General features: G+C 30.2%; 1 protein-coding gene across 1 annotated transcript in view; it reads left to right on the plus strand.

Annotated features, from left to right (window-relative positions):
- The window catches only part of LOC129221625 (microsomal triglyceride transfer protein large subunit-like), a 94,531-nt gene that overhangs the window by 60,449 nt on the left and 20,020 nt on the right, over positions 1 to 14,062 (plus strand). The window contains exons 9-15 of the mRNA XM_054856149.1: positions 1,273 to 1,430; positions 3,727 to 3,892; positions 4,504 to 4,617; positions 5,537 to 5,746; positions 6,983 to 7,197; positions 8,768 to 8,865; positions 12,134 to 12,255. Of these exons, the coding sequence (XP_054712124.1) occupies positions 1,273 to 1,430; positions 3,727 to 3,892; positions 4,504 to 4,617; positions 5,537 to 5,746; positions 6,983 to 7,197; positions 8,768 to 8,865; positions 12,134 to 12,255 (1,083 nt within the window). The remainder of the gene's footprint in view (positions 1 to 1,272; positions 1,431 to 3,726; positions 3,893 to 4,503; positions 4,618 to 5,536; positions 5,747 to 6,982; positions 7,198 to 8,767; positions 8,866 to 12,133; positions 12,256 to 14,062) is intronic.

The raw sequence follows: 14,062 nt of genomic DNA on the forward strand, positions 1-14,062 counted from the left end.
TGCATCCATCAATTTCTGGCTTTGGGTGCATGTAGCGCGTCAGCGACCATAAGCTCCTTATTATTCTTTGCATTTTATCCTCCCCTCTCACACCCCTTAAATTTTTGCTCCAGAGCTTGGATTCACTCCGTAGGCATACATGTACATAAGCGTATATGCTTGTGTATACATATATGTACTGGTGTATACACGTAAGTGTACGTATATACGTCTTTTCAGGTATATAATTGTGTTTACGCGTATACATACGTATATACTCGTGCTTCCATATATACATGTATATACGTGAGTAGATACGTACAAACACGCACTGGATACATCCAGGAATTAACTCGTGTATATCCGTATATACATTTATGTACACTTGTGTATGTACCCACATGTACACCTGTACATATATGCGTATATACGTCTACTATTCACGTATATATTCAGGTATGCACGTGTATGCTCGAGATACAAGTGCATACATACACATGACGTTCATTTATACGCATATATACACGTGACACGTATATAAACATGACACATATATACTCGTGTAGATACATCAACACTCCTTTAGGTAATCACGTATACATGCTTATATACTCGTGTATGCACGTATATACTTGAGTAGGTACGTGCATGCATGTAGCTGATGTACACATGTATCTACTCATATATGAACGTGTTTACTCATTTTTACATGACACGTATATACTCGTGTATATACACATATATTAGTGCATATACTTGTAACCATAAAAATAACTGAAATATACAAATATTAGGATTATTTAATATGGTTTTGCATTTATTTTTAACTATGACCACTTTACCCCAGGCTATGACCACTTTCCCCCATCCCATGGGGTAAAGTGGTCATAAATACAAAGGGAAAAGAAAGTGTTATGAAACTAATTAAATTAAAATATTTTTTTCTAAACTTCAATGTACTGTGTTCTTTAATAATGCAATGTAAAATAACAACAAAAAAAGTTGAAGTGCTTAAATAATTTGTTGTATTTATTATCCACCAAAGTTGAAAACCTACGATTTTATGACCACTTTACCCCACCAGACCCTAACCGTTGTAATATATGTTGCAGTTTATCTCATTTTACAGAACACACTCGTTACCAGATTTTGAAACCTTATTTATATCAATGTCTAAAAGAGACTATAGTTTTTATACCACTGATTAAAATTGCTCTAGATTTAGTTTATTTTAATTTCTACAGTTTTTATGTTTTCTAAAAAAACTGTTCCAAGTTTTTTTTTTCTTTCCAGTTGATGGAATTAGTTAAAGAATACAGTGAAAATATGCATTCATCGCATCTTGGTAAAGTTAAATCAGCTGCAGGTTTCTTAAAATTACTTGATGGGTTCCGAAGAGCTTCCAAGAAAGATATTTTCATGGTGTTCAAAAAGGCTGAAGAAGCAATATTGTAATTGAAATTATTTTATTCAATTTCTGTTATTTTTATTTCAGTTCAGTGGACCGCAGTTAATCGAATCAGTGGTTTATTGAATCAGCCACTTAATGGAATCAAAATTGCTTAGAACAAATGTGATTCATATAAGCGGAGACCACTGTAATAATATACTGATTTTGCTTGCAAGGACACATGAGTTTGTCCATTGAAAACTCATGACTGACACCTTTGTTGCATAAGCAAGCATGTTTGTAATATTAATCTTTGTTTACGGAACTCAATTTTCGGAATCAGTTGGGACAGGATTCCATGTGGATAATTGGATTTTTCTGAAGAAGGGATAAATTTTAATCAAAAAAAAAAAGAAAAACTGTTTGTTATCATACTATCTTAAAACAAACAGCAGAAGAAAACTGGCTTACAAATTGTTCTTTAAGATTAAAAAGTAAATGAATAAACACGTTGCTACTAAGAAGATGAATGTGAAACAGTCTATTTGTTTGAATAAAGGAGAAGAAATTGCTTTTCCTTAGAAGTATGTTTTTTTTACTTCAGTGTTCTTAATTTTGAAGCAAAGTTTTATTTACTGGGAAATTTTCATGAGATGTTGAAAAAACTTTTTTGATTCAAATGAACAATAGACAGTGGGATCTCCATATATCGAAGTAGCAAATTGTCGGAAAAAAATTCGATATATAGAAGTTTCGATGCATAGAAACGATCTTATTTTATCCTAAAAGTCTCCTAAAACATTAAAATTAAAGCTAATTTACGTGTATGAAACTCAATTTCTAATTGATACGAGCATCGGATTAAATAAAAGTTAATAATTAAAAAAATAATAGAAATTACATTTTTGCGCCTTCATACATCTTCATTCTTCTTCAATTCAACTTCATCCACAACATTAGGGGATTTTCATTTTGACAATGTAATCGAAAGAAAAGTAAAAAAATCAATCTACTTAACTTGAATGATTTTTACTGCCGCTAAAAATACTAGGAATGATAACCAACAGACAAAAGGGAGAACTTGAAACTGATTTTACAATGTTACTGGTTACAACTAAGATTTGAAATAAACTTGAGGGAATTTAAGAACTCCAGAATGGAACAACGACCTATCTACACACCCCTCAACCCTAGATTCCTTATGAGTTTCTTAACAACTTTTAATAAATATAATTTTCTCCCCTAACCTTCATTTTTCATGAGACAAACAGTCTAAAGTGGAAAAAAAAATCTACGAATGTCTCGAAAAAAAAAATTAATATATAGAGATTTTTTTGATATATAGAAACAATTTTTCTGTGTAATGAACATAGAATTTTGCTGGGATTTCGATATATAAAAAATTTTGATATGTGGAATTTTGATATATGGAGGTTTGACTGTAATAAGGTGTGGTATAGTACAGGACTAGAAAAATCTTAAAAACTTTACATGTCCTACCGGGCATGTTTGTCTAAAAGGTACATGCCTGAATAAACTTTTACACGCCTAGTTTTTTTTAAAAATTATGTAATAATAAAAATATTGGAGTTAGTTGTCTAGCATTAATCACACAAAATATTAATTTCACAGCTTTATATCAAAATCAAGAATTATTTTAATATGCAACATAAAAAAAGTTTGAATAAATAGTACATAATAAGTCATTAAAATTAAAAATACTTAATTAAAAAAATTGTAATGATTACATGCCCAGCTGGACATGTAAGGGTAAAAAATTCATGCCCAATCAGAATTTTTACATGCCCCGGGCATGGTGGGCAATATAATTTTTGAGCCCTGGTATAGTAAGAGGTTGGTGTAAATAAATAAATAAATAAATAAGTCAAAATTTACAAGAAAGTAGCCAAGGTTTACGAATATTAACAATAACTTTAGGACAGGTCAGAAATTCATAGCATTTTGAAATCACTTTATATTAATGTCTTTGAATGTTGGTTTTAAGATTTTTACTTCTCTTTGAATTCAGAACATAAAAGTAGATCATGTTTGTCATCCTGCCTGCCACCAATGCTGAAGTCACAAAGTTGGACGCTAGTTAAATCTGCTTAAGTAGTTAAATATTTTGTAAGTTTGCATTTCAAGGAAAAACAGCAAATAAATGAGAGCTTATAAAAAAAAATAGAAAGTAGTGATTCATTATTTTTTATGTTGTCAGTTTTTCAGTAGAAATAAATATGTAAAATGATGACCACACATTTGTGATACATAGCTGTATTGTAATCTATAAATACACTGGCTAATTGTTTTGTTACGTTTCTATTAATACTTGATGTTTTGATGAATTCTTTTTACAGGACGCAACTTTTAGATGTTCTTGCAGCAACGCAATCTACAGATGCACTAGATGTTGCATTCGAGTTAGTGGAGTTTGAAAGCAAGGACACTACTATAGCTGAACGATTTCTTCTGTGCCTTGCTACTGTTCCTTATCCTAATGAAGACCTTATTGTTCGGACTTTAGTTAGTAAATATGGTGTTTTTAATATAATTTTTAGTTTCAAGTAATGTAGATTTTAACTGCACCCTATGTTTTTGTATATTGTACAGTTGACATTCATCTTAATGTTTTTTTTTAAACTAAAGGCATGTTTCAGCATATATAATTTGCTATATCTGTCTTTCATCTACAGTACAGAAGTATTAAGTTACTTTTAATCAAAATACTCAAAATGCAAACGTTTTAGAGTAAAATATATATATACACACACACACACACACACACACACATATATATATATATATATATATATATATATATATATATATATATATATATATATATACATACATATATATATATATATATATTTATATATATATACATATATATATATATATATATATATACATACATATATATATATATATATATATATATATATATATATATATATATATATATATATATATATATATATGTATATATATATATATATTCCATATACTTGCTTCCGATTAAGCCTAATTCAATTTGTTTATGTGGATTTTATGTATAAAATGTTCATAAAAATGTATTTTATAACAATATTACATTATATACTTATGTTGATTTTTGTTCCAATCTTTTGTAGAAATTGCTTCACAGAAAACTTAAAAGTGAGAAAGTTAGAGCTACCATCTTGGTAACCTTGTCTTCTCTTATTCGAACTTACTGCAAAAACAACCCAAAGAACAAAGGCTCTGTGGTATGGGTTATTTTTATTAGTTGTTGTATATGTGTCTATGCTCTTAACATTTTGACTTGGGTGAGACTGGGAAAACAGTTATTGCTTTTTTAAAAATTTTATTTTTTATTTTTGAAGTTGTGAAATGTTATGGATTAGATAATTATCTAGAGACATCCTCATACATAATTAATATTGCACAATTTTCGGTGTTATAGTTTCCATTAATGCATAATTAATTATTTTTTCAACATTCAGATATTAAATAGCATTATTTAAGTTGAAATCTTTAACTTCAGTTATTTATAAATTTAAGTAAGTCTCGCATTTTATAACTTTTAGGTTATGACTTTTATAAGTTTGACCAGGGCTGTAGAGTTAGAGGGAAAATAACTAACTCTGAGAATTTTAGAGCCTTTGATTTACCCCAAAATCAGTTCAACTCCAACTCCACAGCACTGGCAGAGTTAAGGACTTGAACGGTAAATGATTGACTTCGACTCCTAGAATTTAAAACCTTCGACTTCCGACTCGGATTTCTTTCCCTCAAAATCAGTCTGACTCCAGGTTCACGATTCCAACTCCGCAGTTCTGAGTATGGCTGCAGAGATTTGAGTTTGTTGTACTTGATGAAGTTACAGTCAAATCATAAACCTTATTTTACAAATAGTTGTCTTCTCTAACTCCTTAAGTATTTTCTCCTGAACATTTTACCGTTTTGCACAAAACTCTAGCGCAACTTTGCGTTGCTACATGATGAAGGAAAGTAGTCAAGTTTCCCCATGCTGGGAATTAAGCCTTAACTGTCTGGGTACAAGACAGAAATTAGATCACACAGGAAATCTTCTTAAATACTTGGTTTATGACACTTATATGTCTTCTTTTTTGTGCATTGTATATTTAATGTTACTTTTTAACTATTTTTTAATTTTCCCCTTAGATTGTGAAAGATGTCAGTGATCTATTTTTGCGAGAACTTGGCGGATGTCATCACATTATTTGTGTTCTCAATCATTTACTTGCCTTAAAAAATGCTGCTTTACCTGAACATATACCTATCTTGTTAGAGTACATTAAAAAGGGAGGTATACTTGGACTTGTAGCCATGGAAGCTCTGAAAGAAATTGGTGAAGAACATTTTAATAAAGAGGTTTGACTTTATTCCTCTAATCTATGGTTTTTTTATTTTTCTTAAACATCAGTATTATAGCTTTGTAATACAAATTAAGAGTTGTACTTAAAATTCAAAATCATTACAAACCTTCAGAAAAGTAACTTGTGACATTTTGATCTTTTAGAGTGTAACTCAGTATTATAATTACAAATTTTAGTGAAAGCATTTAAAAGAAAAGACTGATCAAATTAGCATTACAGTTGGCTCTCTGTTTAACGACTTTCAAGGGACCACAAAAAATTGTCCTTAAGTAGAAATCGTCCTTAAATAGAATGCTTTTAACACTATAGTGGATCATCTGGGACCGTGAAAAGCCATCGTTAAATAGAGAAAGTCGTTAAATAGAGCGTCGTTAAACAGAGATCTAACTGTATATTCAGACTTTAGGTAAAATCACTTTTCCCAGAAAACCCTTCTTTCCAAGTTTTTAGGCATTTCATTTTCAATGTGATTGCTTTCATGTTTTATTTTTTCAATTGCTTTGCCAAATATTTCTTATATTTTACGATCTATATCATGTTTTTTCTTTTTGATTTTATGCATTGCAATTTAGAAATACAATCAGTATAATAAGTGTAAATTTAATCCATTATCTGCAATAAAAATTGTCAGTTGTATTTATTTTTTTAATCAATTTGTCGCGATTTTTTAAAACTTATTGTAGGAAGCATTTTTAACTTATGTGCTCTTTTGAAAGGTAGTGAGGTTATTTACTAATTAAACTACTTTTAACCATGTAAATTACTTAAAATATAAATTCCTGGACTAACTGAACTTATTGCAGCTATTTCTAAGTTATTCACTACATAAAATTAACACTAAATAAGACAGAGGATATTCTTACTGAAGTTACAATTCTAATTTTCACATTACATGTTTCTGGCATTTTGAAGTGTTAAAAACTCTGATCACTAAAATTATCAAAGACTACTTCTGTTTAAAATATAGTTTAAAGAAGTTTTTGCATTTACAGGCTCATTTTTAAATCTTACCATTTCTTTGTAGCATTGTTTTAGTAGTATAAATAAAATTGATTGTCATAGCTGAAAAAACAGAAGAAGCGAAATGTTTTTAACAAAGTGATGTAGAAAAAGATTGGAATACAATAAAAATAAAATAAATAAAAAAATAATGAAATTCTACAAAATTATGGACTTTTTAAGTTTGAATACTTTATAATTTTACTTATTTATTTATTTATTTATTTTTCAGGTGAAAAATGTTCTTTTCAGAGCATATTTTCAATTTTGGCCTCATCAAGAATCTGCTGCTCGAGTACTTGCTGCAGAGCTGCTGATCAAAAGTGATTCCACTATAAGTACTGTAGGTTCTCTTGTGTTGTCACTGGCAAGCAGAGAACAACCGGAGATTAGTACACTTGTACTGTCAAAAGTGTATTCTGCAATGAAAAAAAATGACGCTATCAGGTACATCTTTTTTTCTTTTTTTTCTCCATGTTAAAGTGAATGTTGATCACTTTTTCAGTCATGTAAAATCAAAAACTATGCAAACAATTTTTTAACCTCCAACATATTTTTCATAGTAAATGAAGTACTTTTGCTGATGTTTAAAAAAATGTCATCAGCAGTTCAAAAAAGATTTCTTTTAAAATCTCTTAATTGTTTTCCGTACAGAATATTTTAAAATAAATATAATGATGCAAAAAACTATCAAGCAACTCATTACAACATTTTTTGACTGCTGTATCCTAATTAATAGGGATCATTAATCGAATACCTGATTACCACAAGGAAAAATGGGACAGCTGTCCCAAGAGCACTTGAAATGAGCCCCAAAACACCCCTACAACTTACTAAAATATTAAATGACTTGTAAGAAAACATTTTAAGTAATTTTAGCATTGAATCTTAAGAAAAAAAGGTATTTAATAACCTATAAACACTAATTTCTTGATGTATAACTTTTCCAAATAAAAACCTCTTTAGAGGATATTCATTACTTCATTTCTAATAGACATTCTTACTTAAAAGTAGATATTACTTCGGGCTTATTGGGGGAACATTTATTCAGATACCAGGACTGGGCGATATACCAATATTCTGTAATATACATATTTACTACTGCGGTAAAGATATTCAAATTTTATTCTGTCTGATATATTGTTGTAACTGACTTAATTAAGAACTATTTGAAATAATGAATTAAAATACATATTCATTTATAGTTCTGTGTGCTAAATGAGTGTAATACACTCAATATGCACACAAATCGTGATAAAATGAATGAGTAAATAAAAACTAGAATCAAAAATAAAAAGATGATGAATCAGTAAACGAATAAATGAGTAAATTAATTAGTTTTGTGAGAAAAAGAAATATGTGAATAAATTAGTGAATGGATAAGCAAATAAGTGAATGAATAAATAAATAAGGAATTATTAGATGAAGGAATTAATTAATAAATTAATGAAGGATAAATTGACATGTAAGATATTGTAATAAATGATTGAATAAGTAAGCAAAATAAACTACTTCACTTGACTAACTGTACCAAACATTTAAAGGGCAAATAAGCTTAATATTAAACAAAGGAATACTACACCAACATTAGTAGGTCTCAATTGATATTTGAAGTGTTAATAATAAGAACTTTTATCATTTTATAATAATAAAAATAATTTTTGGCAAATAGCAAAATATTACAACATGAGTATCAATTTTTGAAAATTACTTGCATTATTATATGCTTTGATCTTCAGAGGTAATTATTTCCTAACTGGAATAGACTACATGTGGAACTACATAGTTAAAATATTACCAGATAGGTGGAGCTAAAAGTAGAATAAATATTTCACTGTGCCCCGCTGTTTAACTTAGCTCCACATTTCTCTACCTTTTTTATGTTTAATTGATATGACCTTCGCATAACGTTTACAATTTCATTTCTATATACTAAAGTTGTTTCACTAATTTTATAGTATGAATTGATTTTTTTTTTCTCCTTCCACTATTAGTAATTTATTTTATTTTATTTTAGTTCATGTGTGAAAGAAGTGCTGAGGAACACAACATTTGGAAATTATAATTATTTAGCTCAAAATGGAACTTCTACTAGTTATGAGCATCTATTATTAGGTATGTATTCAGAACATGAGATTCTTATTTCAGCATATTATAAACTTTTAGAAAGAACTTAATATTGTACACTGGTAAAACTTTCTTTTAGATGTGTACATAATGTGAGTGTGGTCAGTTTTCTGCGAAAAGAAGTAAAAGAATTTTGAGATAATTCATTCGCTATTTGTAGTCAGCAAAAATTGATTAATGCTGTGAACCTACCCAGGAAAACATCATATGTTTTTAAGTTGGGTGCTTGCATTTTTAGATTACATAACAGAAGATATTTTTTTAAAAAGTTCTTACTGTGAAGATCTATTATTACACAAATGAAAATTGAATCACCAACTGGTGCACCCACCCTAAGAGCTCCTTCACACCTGGCAACTTAGAGTTGAATCAACTTTTGAACGGACGGTTATTAGGAAGTTTAACCAGCTAGAAAAGTGACGGAATCATTCAACATCCTTCACACGGCAGTCAGCTGTGCCTGGTGTGCCTGGCACCCAGGCACATGTGCCACTATCATTCTCATTCTGATAAATGTAGTCTACTTTTTAGTTGATTACACTCATTGAGACATTGCCCAACATTTGCTCTACACACATGTAAATTGGTTGAAAGTCAACTCCATTTAGTTTTAACAGAGTTGTGGAGCAGCTTCTTAAAAAATTTGTCTTATTTAAAGAAAAGTTGATTCAACTAAGTTGCCTCGTGTGAAGGCAACAACAACAAAAAAAAAAAAAAAAAAAAAAAAAACCGTCAGTCAACTAGTTGACAGGCATGTTTTTTTTGAAAAGTTGATTCTACTAACTGCCTGGTATGTAGGAGGCCTTACACTCAACTATATGCTTTCAAAAACACAGAAACATGAGCAGGGGTGGGTGCAGACTACCATTTTTGGGGAGACATGCTGAAGAATGATCCCCCCCCCCCACACACACACATGAACGAACGTACGGATTTGGGTATGATAAAGGCATCTAGTAGGGCAATAAACGGTACTTAATACCATAAGAAATGAAAGCAGTGGCGCACACAGGAATTTTATCAAGGTCGAAAGCATCATTCCTATATCATACCCCTATACGCCGTCAAACATATTCTTTTGATTTTATCTATTCACAAGGAAGGAAAAACAGTCAAATACAAATACAAAAGTGACGACCAGCAACAGGCTTTGGGGCCAGCTAAACTGGTCCTAGTCAATTTACAATCCCCAGTGAAGATCAATGGTCCTCTTAAAACTATCTACTCCCTTGCTCATTACCACCTCTTCCGGTAAGCTGTTTCAAAGTTCCACTACCCTGCTAAAATAATAATTTTTCCTAATATCCATGTTAGCCTGAGATTTAAATAGCTTAAAACAATGACCCTTTGTCCTGTTTTCAGTGCTAAACTTCAGCCCCATAACATTTTTCACTTTAATAAATTTAAACAACTGAATTATGTACCCTCGGTCTCTTCTTTCTTTGCTCAAGACTGTACATTTTTAGCCTTCTAAGCCTGGAATCATAGTCTAAATGAGAAAGTCCATTTATTAGCCTTGTAGCTCACCTTTGAACCCTTTCCAATACATTAATGTCTTTCTTAAGATAAGGAGACCAAAACTGAACAGCATAGTCAAAAATAAACTAGTGAATAAATTATAAGCATTATTTAATGGACTTTAATAAATAACCAGAAAGCGAAATAATTTACACTTTTACTTTTCTCACACTTGAAAAATGGATTCAAGTTCATAGAATCTCATTTTAATCTGTAATTACAAGACTAAGAACATGGTTATTAGTGTCTTCCTTTATAATCACTATTCAGCTTCTAATAGGCAATTCGTTATAGGAAGAGTGCACAGTATTTTTTAAAATCTTTTAGCATAAGATTTTTATATTTTCTCATATTAAAACGGAAGTTATTGTTACCTTTGTCTGAGATTATTTTACGTACAAAATACATGGAATCATAATCAATCAGGAGAAAAGCAAGACTTATGGGAGGGTTCGGGACCCCCTGGATCCCTTGTGTGTGCCACTGAATGAAAGGAAGTAGTATTTCAAATATTTAATGAATAAAAATTCAATGAAAAAATAAATTGACCATTAAGAATTTACTGCTTTTGCCAAACTAAACGGTATTTCTGATCAAGTAGAAAATGCCAATCATCAAAATTTATTTAAAAGATTTTTCTATTTAGTTATGTATAATAATTATACATTATTGTAAATTATTGTAATGTATTAAATTAATTTCACTGCATATATAACATTTTCACTTGTTTCATTTAAAAATGTATGCATTGAACAAATTATAAGTTACTGGACCGAGATATAAATTCAAACTTCCATGTCTCTAAACATGTCTTTACAAATCTTTTCTCTGTCCATTCGACATTCAAGGTAGACAGGTCATCAGAGCGGTGTCCAAGGGGAGGTTTTTAGGGGTTAAACTCCTCCCATTAGAGGAAAACTAAACCAGAAGAAAATGTTTAAATTTTCTTTTATTAAAACTAATGTAAAAGTTTGTGTTCAGCGCTTTTGAAAAAAAAAAAAAACCATTTTTCTCTGAAGTTTTTCTGCAATTTACGACTGTTAGAGCTTTACCAGCTGGACTAATATTTTGGAAAAACTATGGTGGAAGAACTGCTGAATGATTTGTCATTACAAAGCATTATGAATTTGGTATATGTTGCAGCTATGAAGATGCATTGATTGTGATAAACTCTTTCTTGTTTAGTTATTTAGTTTACTAAGCATTATTTCAGAATATAAAACCTGATATACATGGTACATTATAAAATAATTTGTGGATAGTTTTCAATATTTTTATTGCAATATACTGCATAGTAAACATATTTAATTAAAAAGAAACAAACAAGGATATTTTAAAGAAAAACAAAAAAGGTTTGTTCAAAACAGAGCTGTAAAATGAAGGAATACTGCTGTCACTTGTGCTGCCAGAATTATCCTTTTCGAGGGGGAGGGAGAAGGGCAGCACTCTTTACTTGTGGATAAATGCCATACTGGGGTCGGTAATTTAACGCAAAACTAAAGTTTGAGGGTTTGAACCCCCTCCCCCCCTTGTTAAGAATGTAGAAGCTTTAAAACCCCTCCCACTTTGAAAATCTGGGCACGGGCCTAACTTTTGTATAACATGTGTCTGTGTATGTTTAAGCCATACATTTCTTTAGTTGGGAGTTATATTTTAGGAAACATATTATTTTGTAGTATATTTTACTATGTTTTTATATGAAACTATTTCATAATTTAATTGCTACATTTCATCTCAGCAACACATGATGTCAATGTAACTTATGGTATAAACATGGAAATGCGTCCTGCTGGAATGTTGAAACGAACAAGTCTAGACTTGGGTTTGCAAAATAATCATGAAAATTTGCATTTAATATCAGTAAGTACTTACCATGGTTTCAAATTTTGTTTAGTGAAGTAGAATTATCCAAAAAAAGTACCTTATTTTTAATTTCAACTGTTTCTAATTACCATCTTTCTAAAATCAAAAACATATGAAAATGTAACTCTCATTTAAAACATATTGACTGTAAAAACTTCTTAATTTTTTGGGTCTCAAAAGTCAATCTAATTCAGTTACATCAACACATTAAACACTGATTTGAAGACCCACCCACTAGTGACATGTTTGAACCTGTTCCTTTGGGCCTTAGCAGAGTGGCGATTCGGAATGAAAATTGGGGGGGGGGGGGGGGGGGGGGCAAAAAAAATTAAAGAAAAAAAAAGGACTAAGTTTTGCTAAGGCGGGTTTTTGGAGCATATGAGTGGTAATTGATGCAAACCTAACAGCTAAGCTCCCGGTTTCTTAAGATTTGATCAATTATGTACGCAAAAATTTCCCCGAAGAAACCCCAAAGTATTTTGAGATGTCACAAACACTTGGTGATGATTTCATTAAGCAAGTATGGCTTGATTAAGTTCAACAATTGATTGATTAATATCTAAACAATGAATACATAAGCTAAAAGTTTCTGCTTGTGCTAAATAATGTTTCGTAAACAGGTATACAAAGTAAAACAAAGAATTGTGATCTGAAAATTTTGACACTTCTGCTTTTTTTTAAATAATTTCTAGTTTTAATTTCTAAATTGGAAATAAAATAAATAAATGAACCATAAAAAGTTGGTGGGCGGTTGCCTCCACTGAGCATGAGAGGTCAATGCCTAACCACTTCATCACTTTAGCCACACACATACAGAAACTGTCTCATCTTTTCATCGGTTCAAATAAAAATACATAGAAAGTGAAGTGGATTTCTTATCTTCTTAGAACTACCTATTTATCATAAGAATTTAAAAGATATTAAAACCAATGGATGTTAGATGGGGGGTGGGGGAATGTTTACCTAAAAATTATTTAAAAAAAAATCTCTTATTGGATGACAAAGATTAGAAACTAAGCTTCTTCCAAGTTACTGCTTAAATAAAGCCTAAAAAAGGTTGTAAAGCCAATAAAGATCTACTGTTCCTGATAAGTATTTTAGCTTCAGCATTTTTAGATTTCCCAAGAATTTTTGATTTGTTTGATAGTATTGACAAATGCTTTCTTCAACTAGAATTATTTTCCGAAAACTTGTTACTAGCAGAAATGGACGAACAAAACAATTCATGAATTCATTTTTAAATATTGGGAAGGAAGATAACATTTACTACTGGGGAAACAATTAGTTGCTGAGATATTCTTTTAATGCATCACTTTAATACAGTTGATAAAAAATAATATTAGTTGGAAAATAAAGGAAATAACTGTATTATCATACATTTCTTACTTTAAAATAATTAATCTCAAAAGGCCAGTGTATATGAGTGAAATAAGTCAACATTTATAAGAGTACAAGTAAAAACATTAAGAAGAGTTAAAGGCATAGCTACTACTGTTTTGAGGCTGTTAAAAATATGCCTCTTCATCTGTGCATAAAAAGAAAAGCAAACCTTTGAGCAAAAACCAGTGTATGTGTTTTTTACATTGCAAAATTTTTCCAAAAATGAATTTTGATCAAAATGATTGAGATTTTAGAGCCTTTGAATAAGCTATGAAAATATTACCCCTTTAAAACTGGTACATTAATAATGTCAATAAAAAAAAATCAACTTAAAACCTTTTCAAATCAAATCAGTTTTCAAACTAAGGGATTTTTTTCACTCTGCAAGAACCTTAAGCAGAACATAAGCTAATTATAGATATTT

The sequence above is a fragment of the Uloborus diversus genome, chromosome 4 (genome assembly GCF_026930045.1).
Source record: "Uloborus diversus isolate 005 chromosome 4, Udiv.v.3.1, whole genome shotgun sequence".
In the NCBI taxonomy this organism is placed as follows: Eukaryota; Metazoa; Arthropoda; class Arachnida; order Araneae; family Uloboridae; genus Uloborus; species Uloborus diversus.